Genomic DNA, 25,762 nt, shown 5'->3' on the forward strand with positions numbered 1-25,762 from the left:
AAGCGTCTTCCGATCTTAATTAACTAAAGGAGTCTCAAGACATGGTGGGTCAAAGGCCTCTCCAGAAGGCTCTAGGAGGCTGCTCACAACTCATTCTACTGCCTTTTCTCACCTCAGCTGAAAACTCTGAGCAAACGTCTAACCACAGGGAAAAATCAGGACCTACAGTGAAATGGACAATCGCTCTCAGGTCTGCATAGAGACCATTCTTGAAGGGCTGTCTTCACATCAGCATCAGAGCCTCAGAGAGAAAACATGTTTATACTCTGTACTCTCCAAAGGGTAATATTCATCATAAAATCCTGGACATATTCTTCAGTCTTAAATCCAAACTTCTGGTACAGCAGCATAGCAGGGCTGTTTGCTGAGACATGAAGAGTTACATCCTTGCCCATGCAGGTCTGAATTAGGTGGTAGATCATGAAGGTTGCAACCCCAGATCTTCATTCAGGATGGACAAAGAGAAAAGAAATGTAAACTTCTGTAGGATAACATAGCCTCAGGTAGTTTAGGTTTATTGGATTACTCCCATTACAGTGCTCCTATTCCTCTTTGTTTATTTGTAGCTTCTTTCTTAGTGTTCTGTTGACTTGTAAATAATGTTTTTCTCTTCTCCTTGAGTCCTTTGCATAGTTTATTCAGAGCAAGTCCTTTTTGTATGGACACAGGAAGACTTAACAAATGTTATGCTTTTGTAACCTGGGAGTCATTTGACTCTACATGATATTTTCCTCCAGGGCATCTGTTCTCTTGACCTAAGCCTCAGCTGCCCTTACTTCCTAGCATCCCCAAAGCAGGGTCCTGACGACGTGGGACGAGAAGGACCCAGGGCAAGCGGTGAGTTGTGTGCTACCCTGGCATCGAGATGGGCCTGGCCAAAGTGCCTAATGCTTAACTATAAGTTAAGAGCTTGATCATGGACAAATGTTGTCATGATCCAAACAGTGGTAACTAGATTCGGACCCTGCTAGGGTGAGGAATGATTAATCTGGCCTGAATGCTGTGGTCTGAGCCTGTGGCAAGATGTTGCCAGGAGAGCTGCCTTGCAAGCCTCAATGTATCCCTTGCTATGTCCATACAAAAATAACTAGTATTAAGATGTTAATAAGTTCCTGGACTAAGGAAAAGAAAAAAACCTTAAGAGTCAGGAAGGGCTTTGGAATGCCCTGCCCTCAGGAAGGGCTTTCTTATGTTGATTTTGCTACCTGGCTGTGTGTAGCCTAGAGGGCAAGGAGGAGAGATGAGAGAAGCCAGAAAGAAGCGGCAGTAGATCCAGAGAGAGGCCGGAGCTGGGAGTGCGGGAGAAGAGAAAGATGGAAGATTGAATAAACGGTAACTAATCAGCAACCAGCTTGGTCCTCGTTCTTCCTTCGCCTGTCCTTGACCACTGGCCGTCCCGATCCAGCCCATACACCGTGGTTCCAGGGCACCGAATGCGGGCGTGAGACAGAGCCGCCCGGAGAGCTCGTGAGTGCACTCGCCCCTCGGTGAGCTTTAGTTTTTTACAAACTTCATTGTACTTGACATCAGGAACCATGAAGTTGAAGGCAATGATGACCTTTTTATAGAAAATAACAACACGGAAGTCAGGATATTGTAAGCACTCTGAGACGTCAATGCCAGGCAGAAAAACTTCTGAGACATTGAGTTTATCATTGGGCTGTGATTTGGCTGAAGGTAGCAGTAATCAAGAGGCGCATTAGGCTCTGGGGTCCAGTGAGGGTCACTTTGGTGCAGATGGGAAGGGATCTGTCATAGGAGTTGTGTGGCTTTGTTTCATAATCATGCCTATCACAGCAGTTCTTCTCAGGGCATCTGACATAAGGCTTCAGGATCTGGGAAATGTACGGGTTGACAATGCTCTGGTCAACAGCCAAATGTCCGCTGCTGAAATTCTTTTCTGGAAGGCAATGCAGTCTGGTACCATTCAAGGACTCTGAAGTCCTGACAAGCCCTGAAAGCCCCTTCTTTGGCTCCATGATCTTGTGGGCTAACAGAAGAGCAGCAGCAGGACGAGGTCACGCCAAAGAGGGGCAGGCCCGGGCCGTTTCACTTGTCAGACGAACGACTTTGGCTCAGTCTGCGCTTCCAGGGTGACGGCCATGGCATCGGGAGAAGCCTTTTAGCTCTTCAGGAGCAGCTTCTCCTCACACATGTTTCAGCTGTGTACTTGGGCCCTTTGGGTTGCTTTTCCTTCTCCAGCTGGGTATTCCCCTTGTTGTGAGCCCTCATCTGCAAGGATGTCTTCGCTGTCAATGTCCACCTTGTTGGATTTCTCCTGCTCCTCACTCTGTCTCCTGTTTGACCTGCTCAAGGGCTCTTATCTTCTTTCAACCCCCGCGCACCATCCCAGAGAGGGAGAACAGGACAGACTATGACTTGTGGAGCCAGGCTTGCTGGGGCACCACAACCGGTTCAGGTCGGCTTCTAAAAGCAAGCTGGGTGTGGCCGGATGAGAGGCAGGGGTGTTGGGCACAGAAGGCCAGGGAGGGAGATAGAGATGGACTGGCCAGCAGGGTGTGGTCAGAGAAGCTTTGACTTGCAAAGCTGGGGCCAACAACATTTCTCCTTCTGGCTTCATTGTCAATAGCCTTTTGTGAACAAGTTTCCACCATCCTGGTTCTCCAAATAACTGGACCCTTGATGTACTTCCCATGCTGAGGCAACCTGTTACTGTGATGTCTTTTTTCTCTTCCCTAATGAAAAAAGCCGAATGTTTTTCAATAAAAGCGCTGATACTGTCTTTCCACCTGAAATAACTTTGGCAGCCACTTCTTCCAGACACAAATTATACATTGCTAACATCGCAGCTTGCTGCCATGTCAGCTTCAACCTTTCTTACTGTTCCTTCCATCTTCTGAGCAATCAGAACAATAAACCTAAACAAGTTATCACCCTTAAGGTCATTGAGCTGTCCCCTCAGCTGACTGGCTGGAATCTATTTCTGTCACCTGTCACAGAAGTAAGACAGCTGCTCCTCCAGCCATGACACATCACCTTCATCACTGTTGAGGGGATCCCTGCTCTGATCATGTGATAAGTCCACAGACAACTGATCATCTGACTCGACAGTCACAAGTGTCTCCCCTTCCACTTCTTCCTCCTCCGGTCGTTCTGAGGTAAGATGTCCTCGTGGCTTCATCATTGTGCCAACTTATTAAACTACTTAGATGAATGTTAATAATCCTAAACTGGGCTGGAGTGATAGCACAGCGGTAGGGCTTTCACCTTTCATGTGGCCGACCCGTGTTTGATTCCTCCGCCCCTCTCAGAGAGCCCGGCAAGCTACTGAGAATATCTCGCCCGCACGGCAGAGCCTGGCAAGCTACCCGTGGCATATTTGATATGCCAAAAACAGTAACAATAAGTCTTACAATGAGAGCGGGCACTTACTGGTGCCCGCTTGAACAAATCGATAAGCAACGGGATGACAGTGACAGTGAATCCTAAACTACTGGTTCAACCAACAAGCTAAAGGAGCTAATAGATCAGGATTACAGAAACAGAAACTCTTCAGAATATCTGTTCATTTCTCCACGTCTTTACTCAACTCTAAAGGCTTCCTTCCAAAGCAACAATTTAGAATATAATTCATTGTTCACTCTTTTTTAAAAATAATTTATTTTGGGGGGAAATCTTTTTTTGGTCACACCTGGTGATGCTCAGGGGTTACTCCTGGCTTTGCACTCAGAAATTACTCTTGGCAGTACTCAGATAACCATAGGGGATATTTGGGATCAAACCCAGGTCAGCCACATACAAGGCAAATGCCCTACTTGCTATACTAGTGCTTCAGCCCCTTGACACGGTCCTTCCACTGACATTTCTTGTTCAAGTCATGTTTTCTGTGATTTGTTTGTCAATGATATCTCTCTCTCTGCTTCAAGTCGCCCAGTTAAAGTAATCTGTTGTCTCAAAAGATGAATGCTTTCTTTTTTTCAATTCTGTCTCTCGGTGTCTCTGATCACCCTGTAATGAAGTCTCTTGGCTCAAGGTGCTATGGTGGGACGGGGAAATCTTTTCCCTAAGACAAAAATCTACTAACGCTTGAATACAAGGACTGAGCCCCAGCCTCGGACGGGGAGAGGTTGCTGACGTGCTGGATGCACCCAGCCCTTCCCCTGCTCTGCTTACTAGTCGCCCCCAGGGAGCCGCTGAGAGATCCATTTTGCCACAGGAGGCTGGAAGTTGCTGCCTCCAGCAGGGCTGGCGCTGTGGGTGGTCCTGGCCCCCAGGCATCTGCCAGTCTGGCCCTCCAGGCAGCATGTTGTGGGGGGGGGGCACCTGGATTTGCCCAGCCCAAGGCTATGGTGCAGGAGATGCGAAGAGCAGCTGCTGCAAAACCAAGAGCCAGAGAAAGCACAAGGGTCCCACGGGCCAGCACCAGAGCCCAAGGCCCTGCACCAGGTCCCAATGGGATATAATTCAGAGTCCAGAAGTAAACTCTCCTACGAATTATTGTTATTGATAGAACTCATATCAATATGAGTTATTGATAAAGAAGATATATACATTAAATGGAGGAAATAAAGCCCTTTCAACAGAGATAGGAAAATTGATTAACCAAATGCAAAAATAAATCTGGACCCCCTCATACAAAACACTGAAGTCAATTCAAAATGGATTAAAGACTTAGATGTTATGGGGACAGACCGATAGTTCAGTGAGTGATGTACTTGCCCTGCAAACTATCAGGCTCAGTCCTCAGCACCCCGGGAGTTCTCCATGAGCACCACCAGGAGTCATCCTTTGCTGCAGAGCCAGGACTAATCCCTGAGCACTGCCAGATATGGGCCCAAACACAAAAGAAAATGAAAAACTTCAGCATTAGCCCAGAATTTATAAAATAAATTTAAAAAAATGTAGAATTCTCCATGATATATTGATGTTGGGCTGGAGCAATAGTACAATGATTGGGCGTTCACCTTTCATGCGGCAGACCCGTGTTCGATTCCTCCGCCCCTCTCAGAGAGCCCAGCAGCTACCAAGAGTATCGAGCCTGAGTGGCAGCCTGGCAAGCTACCCGTGGCGTATTGGATATGCCAAAAACAGTAACAATAAGTCTCTCAATGAGAGACATTACTGGTGCCCACTCGAACAAATCGATGAGCAACGGGATGACAGTGACAGTGACAGATATTGATGTTGGAGGTGTCTTCAATGATGTGACTCCACTGGCAAAGAAAACCAAAGCAAAAATGTGTATCTCTACACCAAGAGAGAACTGACCAAAACATGAAGACACTCTTACTGAATGGAAGAAAATATTTACTCAAGGGCCAGGGAAGTAGTCCACTTTTAGGCACTTGTGTTGCATGTAGCTGACCTGCGTTTGATCCCTGGCATCATGTATTATCCCTCAAGTCACACCAAGAGTGATCCCTGAGAAAAGAGCCAGGAGTAAGTCCTGAGCACCACTGGATATGGCCTAAACCCTCCCTCCAAACAGACTCAGTGACTCTTCTCCTTGATGATCGATACCAAGAACACAAAAACATAAATTTGATAACATTACATGCACATCTAACTGTCCATTGTAGCACTATATAATATTCAAGATCTGGAAACCCAAATGCCCAACTACAGATGAGTGGAAAAATAAATTGTTATATATTCATGCTATGGAATGCTACTCAACAGTAAGAAAAGATGAGATCCTGGGCCACAGTTAGAGCTCAAAGGATTGAGCATATGCTATGCATGCTGTAGAACCAGATTGAGTTTTGCTTTCCCCTGGCACACTCAGGAGTGATCCCTGACCATTATCACTGGGTGTGATGCGCCTCCCCCTCAATAAGAAAATAAATCTTTCCTTTTGCTACAACTTGCGTGGAACTGGAGGGTATTGTGTTAAGCAAAATAGGTCTAAGAAAGATGCACATCCAGCAATGCTCAAGGGTTACTCCTAACTCTGCACTCAGGAATTACTTCTGGTGTTGCTGAGGGACTATATGGCATGCAGGGCACTGAACCAGGGTTGGCCATGTGCAAGACAAGTGCCTTACCTGCTGTGTTATCTCTCCAGCCCCTCCTTTTATTACTATTTTTTAAACTTTTGGTTTCTGAGCCATATCCAGAGGTTCTCAGGGCTTACTCCTGGCTCTGCACTTAGGGATCACTCTTGGGGACCATATGGGATGCTGGGGATGGGATCGAATCCACATTGGTTATTTAGAAGTCAAATGCCCTACCCACTGTACTATCTCTCTGGTCCCTATTTATCATTATTTGTGAAGTATGGGAGATCCAGGACCTCAAATAGAAGCAAGTGCTCTATCACTAAGTTACACCCCCCGCTTGACAGAGGCCATTTTTTGGGTGAAGGAGCCCACATGCAGGGACATTGATGTCTCTATGCTCAAGAACAACACCTAACAGTACTCAGGGGATCATAAGCAGTGCCAGGGATCAAAAAAGAAGGAGGAGGAGGATGACGAAGAGGAGGACAAGGACGAGGAGGAGAAGGAGGAGGAGGAGGAGGAGGAGGTGGAGGAGGAGAAGGAGAAGAAGGAGGAGGAGGAGGAGGAGGAGGAGGAGGAGGAGGAGAAGAAGAAGAAGAAGAAGAAGAAGAAGAAGAAGAAGAAGAAGAAGAAGAAGAAGAAGAAGAAGAAGAAGAAGAAGAAGAAGAAGAAGAAGAAGAAGAAGAAGAAGAAGAAGAAGAAGAAGAAGAAGAAGAAGAAGAAGAAGAAGAAGAAGAAGAAGAAGAAGAAGAAGAAGAAGAAGAGGAAGAGGAAGAAGGAGGAGAAGGAGAAGGAGAAGAAGAAGGAGGAGAAAAAGAAGAAGAAGAAAAAGAAGAAGAAGAAGATAAAGAAGAAGAACAAGAAGAACAAGAACAAGAAGAACAAGAAGAAAGGATACCATTGGTTTGTCCTTTCTCCCTTGCCACAAAGAGTTTAGATTTATCTGGTAATAATTTCTAAACATTTTAAGACAACATTGGTATGTCCTGGTCCCCTTGCCACAGGAAGCTTAGGTTTATCACAGTGCTCCTGAGGCACTTCCATTCCACTGCGTTTATCTGTAACCACCTCTCCATGCTTTCTTCCCCAACCGGTCATCACCTTTTCCCCCTAATCAGACTCTGTTAACTTGTAAGGTCAGATTCCTCAGAAATCTATGATTTTATATGTATGAGTGAAATATTGTTTTTCTCCTCACTTTATATCTTTTGAATAGTTTAAAGCAATGTCCTTTTTGTATGGACAAAGGAAGACAGTCAATATTATTCATTTGTAACTTGAGATTTAATTGGCTTCGAATATTATTCATTCCTGGGCATCTGCTTTCTCGACTTAAGCCTCAGTTGCCCTTAGTTCCTAGCACCCCAAAAGCAGGGTCCAGACGAGGGACTGAAGGGACCCAGGGCAGCCTGTGAGATACCCTGGCATCGATATGGGCCAGGCCAAAGTGCCATGATTCTTAACTATAAGTTAAGAGTTGTAAGTTAAGTTTTCCCATTTTCCAGTAGTTAGGCGGTCACACCCAGGGACTGCTCCCTCCCCCCCTGTAATCCCACCAATGGCCAACATCCAGAGACTTAAAAGCAAGCTCCTGGAAGAGAGCAATGCAGAGAGTCTCTGGCCCACGTGCCTGGCTGTCTTCCCAGGGACCCCTCGGAGGGGATGGGCTCCAGCTTCCCTCCCCACCCCGAGCAGAGCTCCCACAGCCGAAGACCTCTGGAGCCTTAACCACAGACATGCTCAAGACCCCTCTCCACATGTTCGGATGAGCCTCACACATGAAGGTACTGGCAGAAGAACCCAGGTGTGTGGGACCTGGGGCTGAGACCTCCAAGCCTGTTCAGATTGGGACTGGGCTTCTTCTGCCCAGATTTTCCATTTTCCAGTATCTAGGCAGTCACACCCAGGGACTGCCCCCCAACACACCCCCTGCCCCCAGTGCTCTGTAGTCCCATCAACGGCCAACATACAGAGACTTAAAAGCAAGCTTCAGGAACCACATGGCCGCTTTGCAGCCTCACAACCTCTTACAGCCTACTACTCCCTCTGGGAGAACCAGCAGGCTACCGAGAGTTTCCTGCCCACATGGGAGAGCCTCCCAAACTCCCCATGGTATATTCATATGCCAAAACCAATAACAATGCTGGGTCTCATTCCCCTGACCCTGAAAGAGGCTGTAATGTGGCTTTGTTGGGAAGGATGAGTAAGGAGAGGCTTCTAAAATCTCAGGGCTAGGATGAATGGAGACATTACTCAGACCGCTCAAGAAATTCAACGATCAACGGGATGATGATGATGTTGATGATGAAGTTAAGAGTTTGATCATGGACAAATGTTGTCTTGATCCAAAAGCAATGACGAGACTAGGACCCTGCTAGGGATAGGAAAGACTAATCTGGCCTGAGCACTGTAGTCTGAGATCAAGATGGCCCCAGGAGAGCAATTCTACAAGCTTAATGTATCTCTTACTGTGTCCATACAAAATGCTTAATATTATGAATGCTTATGTGTTAGTTGGACGAGGAGAGGAGAAACACACCCATGGGATTCTGCTCTTGGGTGGGTAGTCCTGCTGAAAGAGAATCTGTCCTAGGAGAAGCATCCCCTGAGGGAAAGAACTTTAACCGGATTGATTGTGACCACACCAATGTGTAAGCCCCAAGCCCTCATGCTTGGGGATTTAACTAGGCTGTAAGAGTGGGCTGGGGGTGGGCTAGATCTGGAGAAGCCAGATCAAGATCCAGATCCAGAGCAAGAAGAAGAATGAAGTAGCATGGGGGAGGAAGAAGCAGGAGGAGAATCAGAGGAGAATGTAGATGGGAATGGAATAAACTGTAACTGAGACCAACCACCCTGGCCATCGTCATTGGCCTCACCGGGATGGGGGAAGCGGCATTTGTGAAAACAAATTCTTTGGACTCTGCTAACAGAATTGAGGATACTCATTGTGTGTGTGTGTGTGTGTGTGTGTGTGTGTGTGTGTGTGTATGTGTGTGTGGGGGGGAGGTATGGACACTAGGAGGATAGTATTGGAAGGGGGATTCCAAAGAATTTGGCTGGTGGTGGATGTGCAGCAACTTTATATACCCAATGCATAAATGTTAATTTTTAAAAGGAGATACAATTTGCGTGACAGCAATAGTACAGGGGGTAGGGCACTTGCCTTGCATGTGGCCAACTCAGGTTTAATACCTGACATTCCATATGGTCCCCCAAGTACTTCCAGGAGTGATTCCTGAGTGTAGAGTCAGGAGTAACTCCTGAGCATCACCAGGTATGACCCCAAAGAAAAGGAAAAAGGGGGAAATGTGAAAGAGTATATCATACGTTTTGATATACTCTTTTTATATACTCTTTTGATATACTCTTTGCTTTTTAGCCCTTCGGCTGGATCAAGCGTAGCCTCTGTGCATCTTCTCCATTACACCTTCTCTATTGTCTCTGTCTAAGAACATGCTATAGAGTGGATGTTTAAAGCAGCGAGCCAGAGCCGATTTCTCCATGCATTCTTCCTAATGACTGAGCAAGAAAGTACCTCTGGGATCAAAGCCTCTGCATGGGGAAATACAATATAAACAAATCAATTACTGTTTAAGGGGCTAAAGTTGAGGGGATTGTTTTACAATACTATAGCCAACCAGGCATAGCATAAAGGAGAGGAGAAGACAGGTGCTCCCCTTTCTTCACCAGAAAGCTTCTTTACTGCTGGCACCGCAAAAGAGCATCTGTTGAGGCAGCATGGAGAGCCAGCCCCTGTTCTGAGGGCAGAATGCTGGATTGAGACCGGAACAGGTGTAGGACTCCTCAGGGGGGCTTGCAGAGATAATTAAATCGGGGATGTACTTCACAGGAGCCTGGGGGTTCTGCATGAGCAGTTAAGGGCTAGAACTAAGGCAATCTGAGTTACCTAAAACCCCTCGATTTTAACTCAGACTTTTATCACCATATCCTCAGTAGAGGGTTAAAAGAAGAGTAAACGTATATTTTTTCCTCCTGTACTTAGGTAATCTTCTGCTCGCAGTCTATATAAATTCAGCAAACAATGAAAAACCATCAAGTGAGATTTCTAGCAGAACCATTGACATAAAAAGGTAAATGTATGAATTTCAGTTCTTAGAGGTTTCTGCAGGATAAATCGTAGATTGGGAGGAATTATATGCAAGTATACTCTCTTGCAAGATGATAGAAAACAACTGCAGAGAAACGGGGGAAGGAAAGGACATAATATTAGCATAAGATCATAGTTGAGGAATTAGAGCAATAGTACAGAGGTTAGGAATTTTTTTCTTGCACATGGCCAACCTGGGTTTGTTCCTTGGTGTCCCATATGGTACCCTGAGCACTACCAGGAGTATATATCTGAGTGCAGAGCCAGGAGTAACCCTTGAGCACGGCCAGGTGTGCCCCCTCCCTTCCAAAAAACAAAAAAAAATGATAATAGTTGAGATGAGATAACGGTCAAAATTGGCATCTACTTTCTTTTCAAGGCAGTTGGAAAATTTATGATGCAACTAAAAACCAGAAACATTTAGGGTTTCCTTGTCTCAGAACCAATTTGGCTGTGCTCAGGAATCACTTCTGGTGGGGCTCATATGACCATATGGGTGCTGGGGATTGAAGTCAGATCAGCTGTGTGCATAGTGAGTGCCTTTGCCCCTGTCCTATCTCTTTACCCCTGACATCTTCATAATAGCCACCTCATGTGACTCTGATTAATTTCCTGAAAGAGAGTGTATATGTCCAAACAGTAAAACCACAGCCTGGCGACATCTCAGTGGCAGCCACCTTGCAAGCATGAGGCCAAGAACTGGACCTTGGTACCACCATACACACACCAAGTGTTGTCCTGGAGCACTGCTGTTTAGGATTCTGAGTCTCACAGCTAAGTGAGCAATCCACTTTGAGCATCATGATCAAGTGTGTGTAACTTTTGGCCACCACAACAGCAACTACAATAAAGGAAAGGAGTAACGGGAAAAAATGGAGAAAATGTGAAAAACAGAGTACAGCAACGGTCTTCTAGTTTATTTTTGTTTGGGGGCCACACCTGGCAATTCTCAGGGTTTACTCCTGACTCAGTGCTCAGGAATTACTCTTGCTGGTGTTCAAGGGACCAAATGGGATGCCGATTATGGAACGTGGGTCAGCCACATACAAGCCTACCCACTAAGTATAGCAATGTGTTTTTAAAAAAATTTTTATTAGGGGGCTGGAGGGATAGCACAGCGGGTAGGGCGTTTGCCTTGCACGCGGCCGACCCGGGTTCAAATCCCAGCATCCCATATGGTCCCCTGAGCACGGTCAGTGGTAATTCCTGAGTGCAGAGCCAGGAGTAACCCCTGTGCATCGCCAGGTGTGACCCAAAAAGAAAAAAAAAATTTATTAGAGAATCACTGTGATGTACAGTTACAAACTTATGAACTTTTGTGTTTGTATTTTACTCATACAGTGATCGTTTACTCATCCCTCCACCAGTGCCCATTCACCTCCACCAATGTATCCCTCCCACCACCCCCACCTCATCCCCCACCACCCCACCCTGCCTCTGTGGCAGGGCATTCCCCTTTGTTCTCTCTCCTTTTGGGTGTTGTAGTTTGCAATAGAGGTATTGAGTGGCCATCATGTTCGGTCTATAGTCTACTTTCAGCTCGCATCTTTCAACCCGAATGGGTCCTCTCGACATCCTCTACTTGGTGTTCCCTTCCCTATCTGAGCTGCTTTTCCCGTAGCATGTGAGGCCAGTTTCCAAGCTGTGGGGCAGACCTCCTAATCCTTATCTCTACAACTCTTCGGTGCTAGAGTATAGCAATGTTTTACCCGTGCATCCCTCATACCTCACTCTCTGGCACTATCAATATCTCTCTAGGAATAGGTATGCTTTTTTTGCCATATGGTTTAGGAATCCTTTGAAAAACATAAAGGATACATTCAAAATTATGATTGTTTGATTGTATGATTGTTTCATCAAAGAGATGAAAGACGAGGAAGGGATTAAACAATAAAAAGGAAATAAAACAAATTCTGAGAAGTCAAATTTACAAGAGAAAAAAATAAACAATTAATATTTTAAAGATGAAGTTGAGGAAATCATCCATAAAGTAGGACAAAAGAACAAGAAAATTTGAAAACTATAAGAATGACAAGAAGATCAGCGAGCAGCCCCTGACACCACCAGGTATGGCCCTAAAAGAAGGAAAGAAGGACAGAGGGAAGAGGGAAAAAAGAAAATACAAATTGCAAAAGAAACAAAAACAAAAGGTTCCCAGAAAAGAAGGACATAAACATACATCATGAATCAAATAATCAATCCAATGACTAAAGCAAGATGCAGGGGTCATAAGTCATGCAGTGGGTAAGCATTTGTCCTACACGCAGCTGACCCAGGTTCAATCTCTGGCACCTTATAAGATTCCCTGAGCACCACCAGAAGTGATCCCTGAGTGCAGAGTCAGGAGTAAATCCTGAGCACACCTTGATGTGACCCCTAAACAAACAATAAATAAAGCAAGATCCAGTGAAAGGTATGTATCAAGAAGAAAGAAATGATTCTTAGCTTTGGTTTGGTTTTATTTTTGCGGTACTAGGTATTAGCCACAGGTCCCCTGCACCCAAGGCATGCACTTTACTGTTGAGCTACGTCTTCAGTAAAAAAAAAAAGAAAAGATTAAATAAACTCTGGCCAGAGAGAATGCACAACAGACCAGAGACAAGGCTCGGCATGTAGAGGCCCAGGTTTGATTTTCAGAACCACACATTCCCCAGGCACCACAGGGAAGACTGTATGGCACCTCCCCCTCCCCCCAGCAGTGCACCAGGCACAATGTAGCACTGTCACATTGTCCTCTGGTTGTTCATTGATTTGCTTGAGGGTACCAGTTCATCAATTTGCTTGAGGGCTCCACGGTGAGACTTGTTACTGTTTTTGGCGTATCAAATATGCCACGGGGAGCTTGCCAGGCTCTGCCATGCGTGCGGGATACTGTCAGTAGCTTGCTGGGCTCACAGAGAGGGACGGAGGAATCAAACCTGGGTCAGCCGCATGGAAGGCAAGCGCCCTACCCCCCTGTTCTAATGGCTCCAGTCTGCCAGCATAATACCGCCCCCCCCAACAAAACAAAATAAAGAGATTAAATACACTTCAGAGAGAAGAAACAAAATTGCTACAAAGTTCCTGGAGTTTGTGTCAGATTTTCACCTGTAATCTAAGAGGCAGTTAGTTGCTCAGTGGCTTCAAAATAAAGAAGGAAGTATTTCTAATTTAACATTCAGGTCCAAACTAGACAGTGTAAAGGGGGAGTAAATGTCTATCTTGTTTGTTTGTTTGTTTGTGTCACACCTGGTAGCACACAGGGCTTACTTCACATCCTGTGTACTCAGGGATCATTCCTGGCAGAGTTTCAGGAACTGTAAGGGATGCTGGGGATGGAACCCAGGTCAACCACATACAAGGCAAGTGTCCTACCCACTGTATTCTTTCCAGCTCTGCTAAGGGTCTTTTTCTCAGATATACAAGATCTACAAAAGTCTGTTTCTCATGCACTCTTTCTCAGGAAATGAACTAAGACTATATTCCACCAAAGAAAGAGGACGGAAGTTCCAAGAAAGAAAGACACCTATGTGGTAAAGAGGAAGTAGAGAAAATACTGAAGAGAAGCTGAGGAGCAGAGCTGTGCAATAGACTACACAACAGCAAGGCCAGGGGCTGGAAGGAGAGCACAGGGCTTGAGGACTTGCCTTGCCTCAACCTCATTTGGATCCCTGGCACCATAAAATCACACAAATACAATCAGGAATGACTCCATGCCATGAGCCAGTGGTAGCTCTGAGCACTGCTTGGTTTAGGCCCCAAACTGAAAAAGAGTAGGAGGCAGACGTGCATAAGAATAGAGCAGGATATCTTTTTGGTTTTTGTTTTGTTTTTATTTTTGTGCCATGCTCCACAAGGCTTGGTGATCTCTCTTGGCACCACAAAGAGGATCATGTGGGTCCAAGGACCAAGCAGGAGAGGTTTGTGTTTAAAGCATGTGATCTGACCCTTTGAGCTTATCTTCCCAGTTCCAACCATTTTCTTTTCATATGATTTAAAAATTATTTTTGGTTGGGGGCCACACCCAGAGGTGCTCAGATTACTTTTGGCTCTGCACTTGGAATTGCTCCCGTTAGGCTCAGGGAACCATATGGGATGCCAGCGATTAAGCCCATATAAGGCAAATGCCCTACTCACGGTACTACCACTCTGGCTCCTCATATTAGTGATATAATTTTATTTTATTTTTCTGGTTTTGGGCCACACCCGATGGTACTCAGGGCTTACTTCTGGCTCTGTGTCCAGGAATCACTCCTGGCTGGACTCACAGGACCCTTTCCAGAACCTGCTGTGTGCAAGGCAAGTGCCTGACAAGTGCCTGAACTACAGTATTTCTCTGGCTCCAAGGGTTTGGCTTTTTAAACTCTTACATCTCTAGCTTTGAAGAGTAATGTGAGCAGCGCAAGCGAGCATGTCATTGAAACACTGAAATGAGGCTCCCAGCCTCTGAGCGGAGGGGAGAGAGAGGCAGGGATAAGGGAAGGATTTAAATAGTAACCATGTGATTTTAAAATGCTGGGGTCAGAGAGGTAATACAGTTGCAGGTAAAACACCTGTCACACACAGCCAGCCCAAATTCCATCCCTGGCAACCCAGACGGTCCCCTGAGCCCCACCAGGAGCGATCCCTGAGTGTAAGTCCTGAGCACTGCCAGGAGTACGCCCCTCCCCACCCCCCAAAGATAGCCTTTTTGAGGGAGGGGTGGAATCTCATACAGGGGATGGAACTGCCTTAACTCCTGTACTCTCTCCAGGCCCAGAGCCTTTATTTTAAAACAATCCCCGCAAATTCCTTTTAAAATTGGACACCATGATTTGTAATAGCGTTAATATTCATGTTTTAGGCACCAAACTATTTCCATGGGCAGCAACGAACTGAGAAGCGATCACATCCAGCATTTACAAGGACTGTCCTATGTGCCTGACAAGGTGTGCTTGCAATTTTTAGCATCCCAGGGCTTAGACAATATAGAAAGTGGGGGGTCTACTGGGGGAGAGGGAGGGGAGGGGCCAGGTGGGGCCCAGACAGAGAGAACCTATCCGTCCTACTTGGCAGTTGCGTGGAGTCCACTCTAATTACCACTTTTTTCAGCATCAGTCGCTTCCCACTGCACGTTAAGTGAGGCCAAGTGAATAAGCCGCAAAGCCTTGGCTCACTCAAGCACATTATAATTTATTATTATTGGCTCAAAATCCTAGGGCAGATGTACCAGCAGTAGCTGGCGGATAGCAGCTTCCTAGCCCAAACCGAGAGACTGGAATTCGCTCTCGAGCGAAACCCCTTTCACTTGCCAGGCTGCAAGTCGGAGCAGCACCTTCTCGCAGCCTTTTCCAAACACTGCAGAGCAACACCAAGCCCTGCGACCCCCAGCCCGGGACCCCGCACCGGCTCTGCAGCAGTGAAACCACGCAGCCGCCTGCGGCGCCCTTAAAGGTGCCGCGCGCGGTCTGGCTGCCCGGGAGTTCAACTTCCGGCCGCCGAGGGGGAGGATGTTTTCCTGCAGGAGCGCGGGCGGCGGGAGCGCGCGCTAGAGGCCACGCCTTCCCCACCCCTCCTAGAGGGCCGGCCGGGAGCGCGTGCGGGCCCCGAGCTTGGCGGAGGGCGCGGAGGCGGGCGCGCGCGCGCGCTCCCGGGCCCGCCCTCGTGACGTGCTGCCGCGGCCGCGCGCGGGCGCGGGAGCCGCCGGGCCGCGGTGATGGCGTCGGAGGCGCGGGCCGAGGGGACGCAGCCGCGGTCTTGGTAGAGCGCGGGCCGGCGGCTGGGCATGGAGAGCGGCCCCGGGCGCCCGCAGCCGCCGGAGCTCGGGGCGGCGCCGCGGGCCGCGTCCGCGCGCGAGTGGCGCCCCGAGAGCCCGCAGGCCGCCGGGGCCGGCGCGGGAGCCGGGGCGCCGGGCGCGGGCGGGCTCGGGCAGGGGGCGGCGGCCGCGGGCGCTGGGGGCCTCGCCCCGCCCGCAGCCGCCCGCCGCCCCGCGCCGCCGCCCGCGCCCGGCGCCTCGCCCCCGCGCGGGGACCTGGGGCCGAGCGACGGGGACGGTGCGGCCGGCCGGGAGGCGCTCCCGGGAGGGCAGCGCAAGGTGACCGCCTCTCCCGAGCGCGGCGGCGGCGAGCCCAGCCCGCCGGGGCAGTCGCCGAGCCTCGATTCCCTGGAGTCCTTCTCCAACCTGCCGTCGGCCCCCAGCAGCCCCGACGGGGCGGGCGCCGAGGGCCGGGGCCCCGGCGAGACGCCGCCCGGGCCCGGGGCGCGGCGCTGCGGGGAGGAGGCGACGCCCACGGCGGGCAAGGAGCGCGGCCCCGGGCAGTCGGTGTACCACATCAAGTGGATCCAGTGGAAGGAGGAGAACACGCCCATCATCACCCAGAACGAGAACGGGCCCTGCCCGTTGCTGGCCATCCTCAACGTGCTGCTTCTGGCCTGGAAGGTACAGCCCGCCGCGCCCCGCTCCCGCCCGCCGGCGCAACCTCCCTCCGGCCTGGGTGCAGAGTCCCGGGGGTGGGCGGCAACCACCCGGCCTCTGGGCTGGAGGGCCCAGGTCCCCGCAGCAGCTTGCTAGCAAGTGACCGGGGCTCAGGGCGTTCCCAGAACTTCCGTGCTGTTTGCTTGGTTTTGTTTGGGGGTCCTGGCCCCGAGGAGCGCTCGGGGTACCGCACGCGGCGCCAGACGCCCGGCGCCTGCCAGGCCGTCTCTCTGCAGCCCCGCTCTGTTGTAGCCGCCCCCTCCCTGTCGATCTGATCGCAGACCCGGCCTATGGGCTAGGGAAGAGAGCACTGAACTTGCCAGGATACAGTGCTGCGGGCAGTTTTTCTCGTTTAGACGGTGTTCTCCAACGGGTGCCTGCTTCGCTGGGGGGCGGAGGAAACGGATGTGCCCCTTAGACACGTCCCATTTAAGGAGAAGCGTTGGTCAAAAGCTGTTTTCCGTTCTGCGCCGTTTTTACTTGCCTCATTTTGGGGGCCCCTAATGCAATGTTTCTGTATGATTTTCTGTGTGATTGCCATGCCTTAAAATATGTTAAGGGAGCTAAGATTCTAGTATCTAGAACGAGAGCTATATCCCGAGGTAAGGTGGGGGAGGGAGAAAGTCTCCTCAAAAGTAAGTATATTGAGGGGGCTGGAGCGGTAGCACAGCGGGTAGGGCGTTTGCCTTGCACGCGTTCGACCCGGGTTCGATTCCCAGCATCTCATATGATCCCCTGAGCACCGCCAGAGGTGATTCCTGAGTGCAGAGCCAGGAGTGACCCCTGTGCATCGCCGGGTGTGACCCAAATAGAAAAAAAAAATTAAATAAAAAGTAAGTATATTGAGGACGCAGAGTTGCCTATAAATGAATAAAGTATCCTTTTTTTGTTTTTTTACTTTTTGGGTCACACCACGCTCAGGGGTTATTCCTTCTGCACTCAGGAATCACTTCTGGCAGTGCTGGGTGGGGGTCATGTAGGGAGGATCATTGGGATGCTGGGATCCGGATTGAACCCAGGTCCCAGGTCAGCTGCCTGCAAGACAAACACGCTGCCCAGTGTACTTTCATTCCCTCTCTAAATGAAGTATCTTTTTTAAAAATGATTATTATTTTGCATTTTGGGTCACACCTGGTGATGCACAGGGGTTACTCCTGGCTCTGCACTCAAGAATTTCTGATGGCGGTGCTCAGGGGATGCTGGGAATCGAACCCCGGTCAGCCGCGTGCAAGGCCCTACGTGTTATACTATTGCTACAGCCCCAAAATATTTTATTTAAACCTTCAGTTTTAGGGTGCTGAGAAGACACAGCTTCTAGTACATATTTTTAATTATAGTCACATCCGTGGGTAAATTCTTCTTAGGAAAAAACAACCTGATTTTTCAGAACAATTAGGAAGAAAAACAAGTAAAGAAAATGATTTATTTACATGCCTTTTTTTTTTTTTTTTTTTTGCTTTTTGGGTCACACCTGGTGATGCACAGAGGTTACTCCTGGCTCTGCACTCAGGAATTACCCCTGGCCGTTCTCAGGGAACCATATGGGATGCTGGGATTTGAACCCGGGTCGGCCGCGTGCAAGGCAAACGCCCTACCCGCTGTGCTATCTCTCCAGCCCCATACATGCCTTTTGTCTTCCCATTACTAACAAGGGAAGATAACAAAAAATAAGGATAGGAACCTCCCAGTATGTGGTTATTAATGGCACTTGAATGAGCCAGGTCTTTAAATTAGAGCTTTGGGGGTTGCAGCATCTGGGGATTGCCATGAGATTACTAAAGAACCAAGTCTGACTATATACTGTAAGCACCAGGTTATAGGAAACTCTAACATTCATTAGTTATCCTTAAGGTGGGAATTTCCTTTGCTCCAGCATTATAAAAATGTTGGGATGTGGGATTCCTGGGTGAGGGAAGAGTATAAACAAAGAGGAAGAAAACAATGGTGTGTGTGTGTGTTTATTGAGTTACAGGAGTGGTAAGTTCATGTTGGAGAAAAACAAAATAAGATGAATAGGGATAGATGAGCCACTTGAAAGAGACCATTGATTGAATGTTAGTACTGGGAAGTTTAATTTCAAGTGCTGGGCCAAAGTCACTAGTCTTTTATAGGAAGGAATGACTATTAATTTCCTTCAGACTTTTCTCTTGTCTGTGGTATTTTTTTTTTTTTTTTTTTTTGTAGGTGGTAGCAGTTTGGGCCACACTGAGCTGTGCTCAGGCTTTACGCATGGCTCTGTACTCAGGGATCATGCCTTTGGTGCTCAGGGGATATGTGGTGCAGGGATTGAACCCCGGTCAACCCCATGCAAGGCAAGCACCAACCCACTGCACTATCACTCTAGCCAAATCTTCTGTGTCTCTGTGCGGGTCTGCAGAAGTTCAGAGAAAGGAGCAAGTAGTATGGTCCAGTCTATTTCTGAATAACTGATGCTGAGTGACATAGATTCAAGTGGGTCATTAAAAGTTTTGGTTCTCAGAAGTGACATAGGACAGTGGTGAAGGTTTTTAGGCACTTTGGTGGTGATAGAGATGCAATAACTTTGTATAACAAAAGCCTAAGCATTAACACTATTGTCAAACATAACATTATATATATATATATGAGTTCTTATTATGTGTAAAGTATTAGATTAAGAAATACAAAGAGGCCAGATAGATGGCTCAAAGGGCTATAATCCATGTTTTGCTGTAGGAGTCAGAGGTTTGATTCTCCCGAACCACATCGTCCCCTGAGCACCAATGAGTGGCTGATGCCTCAAAAAACAAGACAAAAAAAACCCAGTAAGATGCATTTTGATTCTGCTTTCTGGAGAGAGAGAAAAAGATGGGGGGTTGTTAAAAGGTAATTGGGTTTGGAATGTATCATGGGAAAGCTTCATACTCAGGTAACCTATTAAAGGGGGCTGAAGGATGAGTAAGACTTTTCAAGCAGAAGATGAATGCATTCAAAGATGCTGAGTCAGAAAACACTTAATTCTATTTGAGGATTCTGATATTGGTTGGAATGTAGTAGTGGAAGAGAAGGAAATGTCAGTTGAAGGAAATAAAATGCTAGTTGGGCTAGATTGTAAATGAGCAATTTACAATAAATCTGTCTGGAGATTTATTTGTGAATTCATGTTTCTTAATTCATTGCTGTTCATGGCTATTGCTGGCCATGAACATTACTCACCGGGACTCGTTCATGGTTGATAGGGAGTCAGAGTAAGAGAAATTTAGTCAAATAGTTGTGGTGTTCTCATAAGCCAGGGATTCTACTGTTCAAAACAACTTTGGTAAGAATACTGATAAAGTATTTGCTCCTTTAGTTCTTAGTCACTTAGTTCCAATGGGGTTTTATAGGCTGAGTGATGTGTGATGAAAGATTGCATTGATAGAAATGATGTGTGCTTGTGTATTCCTGTGATTGAATTTTTCTTTCTTTTTCTTTTCTTTTTGGATTTTTGGATGACACCTGGCAATCTCAGAGGTTACTCCTGGCTCTGCACTCTGGAATTACTCCTATGGGATGCTGGGGATCGAACCCATATTGGCCGCATTTGAGACAAATGCCTGTGCCGCTGGACTCTGTAACTCTGGTCTCTGAACTTTTTTTTGTTTGAATTTCCAGTACAGTAATTGTTGATAAAAGTAACCCCGTAGACGAAAAACTCAATTTTTAAAATTTTGTTTTGTGTTTGATTTGGGGGCCATACCTGGTGAAGCTCAGGGGTTACTCCTGGTTCTGCATTCAGGAATTACTCCTGACAGTACTCAGGGGATCATAAGGGATGCCAGGGATTGATTGAACCCAGATCAGCTGCGTGTAACTTAAGTGCTCTACCTGCTGTACTAGCTCTCCAGTCCCAACATCCTCTGTAATTTTTAGGATTGTGAAGAGTCTTGAGATTCAAAAAGAAAAGTTTGAGGAATGCTCTAGGAAGAAAAACTAGTAAATAGGATATGGAAATAGTTACTGGATTTCAGAGGTGTCATAGTTAGAGGTGTTTAGCAGTTAAAATGCAGCTGATGAGAGGAAGCTGTTGCAAGTCACTTAACAGAGAAATAATAAAGTTAAATTGGTCTTTATTTAGGGATTAGATTATCAATAAGGGACTCCATGCCATGCTGTTTTCACTCGGGGCACCCCAGAGGGGGGCAGGTGAGAACCCTCCCCGCCCCAAGGGACCCAGTCTCTCCACTACCCAACCACCCCCACACTCCAGGCCACTTTCCGGACGCTCCGGCTGAGCCTCACGCATGAATGAAGGCCCTTGGAACCCATATTATAAAGACACTTCCTACCCATTTTCCATAATTCACTGTATCACCATCATCCTATTGTTCATTGATTTGCTTGAGCAGGCACAAGTAACGTCTCCATTCCATAATTACCACACCATATATGATGGAGTTCAGACAGTAGGCAACAAATCATAGAGAGTAATATAAATATAATATATATGGTGTTTGTCTTGCACGCCGCTGACCCGGGTTCGATTCCTCCATCCTTCTTGGAGAGACCGGCAAGCTACTGAGTATCTCGCCTGCATGGCAAAGTCTGGCAAGCTACCTGCGTATTCGACATGCCAAAGACAGTAACAACAAGTCTCATAATGGAGACTGGTGCCCGCTCAAGCAAATCGATGAGCGATGGGATGACAGTGATACAGTGAGATACACACACACACACACACACACACACACACACACACACACACACACACACACACACACACACACACACACACACACCTCTCGGAGAGCCCAGCAAGCTACTGAGAGTATCTCGCCCGCACAGGTAGAGCCTAGCAAGCTACCTGTGGCGTATTCAATATGCCAAAAACAATAACGATAGGTCTCATTCCCCTGACCCTGAGAGAGCCTGCAATCGTTGGGAAATATGAGTAAAGAGAGGCTACTAAAATCTCAGGGCTGGGAGGAATAGAGACATTACTGGTGCCCACTCGAGTAAATCGACTAATAACGGGATGACAGTGATACAGTGATACTATCAATAAGACTATAGTGAGTAAGGCAGGAAGAATTGTTAAGATCTTTTTGTTGTTGCTGCTGTCTTTTTGGGTCACTCCCTGCGGTTCTCAGCAGTTACTCCTGACTCTGCATTCAGGAATTACTCCTTGCGGTGTTCAGGGAATTATATGGGATGCTGGGAATCGAACCCCAGTCAGCCATGTGCAACGCATACACCCTCCCAGCTGTACTATCACTCTGGCCCTATAAGATCTTTTTTTTTTTTTTTTTTTTTTTGCTTTTTGGGTCACACCCAGCGATGCTCAAGGGTTACTCCTGGCTTTGCACTCAGGAATTACTCCTGGCGGTGCTTGGGGGACCATATGGGATGCCGGGGATCGAACCCCGGTTAGCCGCATGCAAGGCAAACGCCCTACCCGCTGTGCTATCGCTCCGGCTCCTCCCTATAAGATCATTTTTTGGAATAGGAAACGCTTTGCTGTTTTGATGAGGATAATCAGCCCAAATGATGAATTGATCATTAGTTGGATATGGGAAATGAAGGATCTGGGGCTACTTTTTCTACAGAAATTTGTTGGATTATTCAGAGAATAATTTTCTATTCAGAGATTAGAAAAATAATATGCTGAGAAAAATATGAATTTTCCTTGGAGTGATAAGCAATAGTTCTCAACTTTTTTCTATCCTAGGTTATTGGGGCATTGCAAATTGTTAGCATTGGGACCGGAGCAATAATAGCACAGCAGGTGGGGCATTTGCCTTGGATGCAGTCAACCCGGGTTCATCCCTGGCATCCCATCTGGTCCCCTGAGCACCACCAGGAGAAATTCCTGAATGCAGAACCTGGAGTAACACCTGAGCATTGCTGGATGTGACCAAAAAAACAAAATAAATTGCCAGCATAAATATTCTCCTTTCCTCTCTTTATTTTGCCACTCCTATTACCCATGTGCAATTGTCCAGTTGACTTAGAGAAAATGTATGAATAAAGATTAAAATTGGAGGGGCCAGCAAAATTGCTTTGGAGATATGGAGATAGCACTGAAGCCATCGTGCTTTGCCTGGGGAGATATCTGGAGCGATACCTGGAGTAGCCCCTGAGCGATGCCAGGTGTAGCCCCCCTTTTTTTTTTAATTTAAAAAAGATTAAAGTTGGTGGCAGAAGAGAAAGGCCAACCATCAAGAGAAAGTATGGGTAAAAGAAACCAGCATGGGGAGGGGAGAAGAAAAAATAGCAATGACACAATTTGAGATGTGAATAAGAACTAGAAATAGGACAGTATCATAATAGTAGTCTGAGAAAGAGACTATAATTAAAATGTGGTCAGTTCCTCTCAAATGAAGGCGCTGACAGAACAGAGAAGATTCTGCCAAAATCCCACCTCACAGGTGTGAGGACAAGGCTGCTGAAAATGTAGGTGAACATGGACTTCTCCCAATAGCTGGTGAGTTTTCTTGAGAAGAAGGGAACAGCTAAGGCATCTTCTTTCCTATGTAATGGAAAGAAAATGGGACAAGGGTGATGAGACAAAGTTCCTGCTAAGAGAGGGAAGATGGCAGTTGAGGTCTTGTTTATGTAGGCAGAGTAACACTTGATCTCATCAGTAGTAGCTAGATTTGATTTTTAAGTAATTAATAAAGGGACAGGGCTGTAGAACATGGAGAGTGGATATTTTTTTCTTGAAAGAAAACTGTATTATGCTTTTAAGAGGTTTTGTGCCCAGTGCCGCTGGTGCCTAGCAATTTGATGGTTAAGCAGATAAACTTAGATTCCTGGCACCATATAGTCTACCACACGGTCCCCGGGCACCACTGGGTGTGGTCCATAAACCAAAACCAAACCAAACTTCCACTGTATGGATTTTGCTTTGTTGTTCCCCCAGTACTTGTCTTATAACTGGGAATAGGGACAGGAGGAATGGTTGACTAGTGTCATCAGGTTGAACTTTTCAGGCCAAAGAGATAGTATAGTGGGTAGTGCACTTGCTTGGCATGTGTCCAGCCAGAGACCAACCACTGGCACCTCATATGGTACCCTAAGCACAGAGCCAGGAATGAGCCCTTACCACCACCAGGTGTGTCCCCACTCCCTCCCTCCAAATGACTGGACTTTTTATTCATGTTGATAGATGGATTTAGAATGAAATGAGAGTTGAGAGTGAAAAGTTGATAATTACTTTGGGGGGGGGGGATGAAAGTCATTAGAATACCAATAAGCCGAACAAATTGGAAATGTTTGATTCAGAGGAAGTAAGTGCTGTGGTTCTGGATGAGAGATGACAATTAATGATCAGACAGTGAGTCCTGAGTTGGCAGTGTCAGAGTTTTAATTAAAAGTGTTGGTTTAGGACTGGGAAGTGACAAATCATATCTGTAAAATAGTTGAACTGTGGTAATCCAACAAATCAAGAGGGAAGTAAAGCAATTAAAATCTAATTCAAGCAAAAGTGTCTGATTTGGTTTAACTCAGAGCACCAAGTAATTCTACCCCAATTTTTTTGTTTTGTTTTTGGTTTCTGGGCCATGACTAGCTGTGCTCAGGACTTAGTTAACTCCTTGCTCTGTGCTCAGGGATCATTGCTGGTGCATTCAAGACCATCTACAGTGCCTGAAATTGACTTTGGTCAGCCTTATGCCGGACAAGCTCCTTATTTATTGTTTGGGGCCACACCTAATGGTGCCCAGGGGCAGTTTCTGGCTCTCTGCTCAGGAGTAATTCCCTAACAGTGGTGGGAATTAGAACCAGAGTTGACTGCAAGAAAGGCAAGTTTCCCATCTCTTGTGCTCTCTGCCCTCTGTTAGGAAACGTAAAACTTCTCTCTTAATGATTTTGTTTCTGAAGGTATTTAATGGTATGAATGTCTGCTGCTCTGCCGTGCTTGCCTGCCTGCCTTTTTCTTTTTCTAACGTTGCTGGTGGCTGGGTAAACGGGGGAGCAAGAGAGATTGGCTTGAGAAGAGTGTTTCTATCTCTCTGTTCAACCCACCTCAGGTGCCAGCATTCAAGGAAATGCCTGGTCCAGCTCACAAGTCCTAACTAGTCCCAACCCGATCACTTTCCCTAACCCCAGCACAGACATTGTGGGTCTGTCACCTTTCCCTTGCATAGAATTTCAGAAGGAGGCAAAATGGTGAAGCAAGATGTCTATGTTGAAACGTATTTAGAATGAGAGCAGAGAAAGGGGGAATGTGTGGTTCAGAGAAAACACAGGTTTCCAGAATGGAAATAAGCCAGCAAAGAAACACACGAAGAGACAAGCCAGCCTAGCGGCAGTACCGCGGGTAGAGCACTTGCCTTGCAGGCAGCCAGCGGGTTTGGTCCCCGGCAGCCCATATGGTCCCAAGCCCTGCCAGGGTCAATCCCTATGCACAGAGCAAGGAGTAACTCCTGAGCATGCCGGGCCTGAGCATGGCTGATGCCACACCAGCCCGTAGTGTGAGTGCCTGCACTAGTGATGGTCTTTTCATAATCTCACTCCCGGAACTCTTGATGTCTCTTCAGAATTTCTTGCAACCTCTTGCACTTTTGATGGTCTTTTCATAATCTCATAGACTCTTCTGTAGCTTCCCTTTTTCTGAGGGGTCTGCCCTTCTCTGGGTGGGGCCTTGGGTTTATGTAGTGGGGTGGTGCCTCAGTTTCTCCACTTCAGAGAGCTCAGGATTTGTATTCCCAAGGGATGTGGTCTGCATGCCTCGGGCTCCTTCCCAGCTAGAGACTCTTCTTTTTAAGTTTTATTATTCCGCCAGTGTACATTCCAGGGCCCCCTACCTGTCTGCTTACAGCTCTTTCCTTGCCCTTCCTTTCCCCCTTCTCTTCCCTTTCCTGCCACACAGGCCTGCTCCCATCTTGGTGCCCAGGGGGTGCTTCCGGTGGTCTTAGGGGATTTTACAGTAACCAGTGATGGAACCCAGGGCCCCTGAATGCAAAGCATGTGCTCTAGGTCTTCAAACTATCCCCCAGCCCCATAATTTTGTTTCCTTAGAGAAAAAATGTCCTAGATTCTGAAATCTTTACCAGCCCCCCCACCTCCCTTCTTAAAGCTGACATTGTCACTTACACTGTCATTGTGCTAGAGGACGTATAACATTGTGATAGCTAACCACTATGCGCTGTTTTAGCAGAATGAAATCACAGTACTGACTAAGGCTCTGGCGGCACAGCTCTCCTCTCCAGCCTTCTGGGTAGGCAGTGCTTGGCGTGGCTTGGCTTGGTGGCGGCTAAGACCATTTCCTCTTCAAGAAAGGAATCCAGAGTTTCAAGGCAAGACGGTTTTCTACACAAAGTT

General features: G+C 47.2%; 1 protein-coding gene and 1 pseudogene across 1 annotated transcript in view; one reads left to right on the top strand and one right to left on the bottom strand.

Annotated features, from left to right (window-relative positions):
• Positions 1-234: 234 nt before the first annotated feature.
• LOC101557222 (cysteine-rich protein 2-binding protein-like) lies at positions 235-15,813 on the bottom strand (annotated as a pseudogene).
• Positions 15,812-25,762, top strand: part of MINDY2 (MINDY lysine 48 deubiquitinase 2) — an 87,708-nt gene continuing 77,757 nt past the window's right edge. Inside the window, exon 1 of the mRNA XM_012936101.2 lies at positions 15,812-16,465. Coding sequence (XP_012791555.2) covers positions 15,812-16,465 — 654 coding nt within the window. The remainder of the gene's footprint in view (positions 16,466-25,762) is intronic.

This window comes from Sorex araneus, chromosome 10 (genome assembly GCF_027595985.1).
Source record: "Sorex araneus isolate mSorAra2 chromosome 10, mSorAra2.pri, whole genome shotgun sequence".
In the NCBI taxonomy this organism is placed as follows: domain Eukaryota; kingdom Metazoa; phylum Chordata; class Mammalia; order Eulipotyphla; family Soricidae; genus Sorex; species Sorex araneus.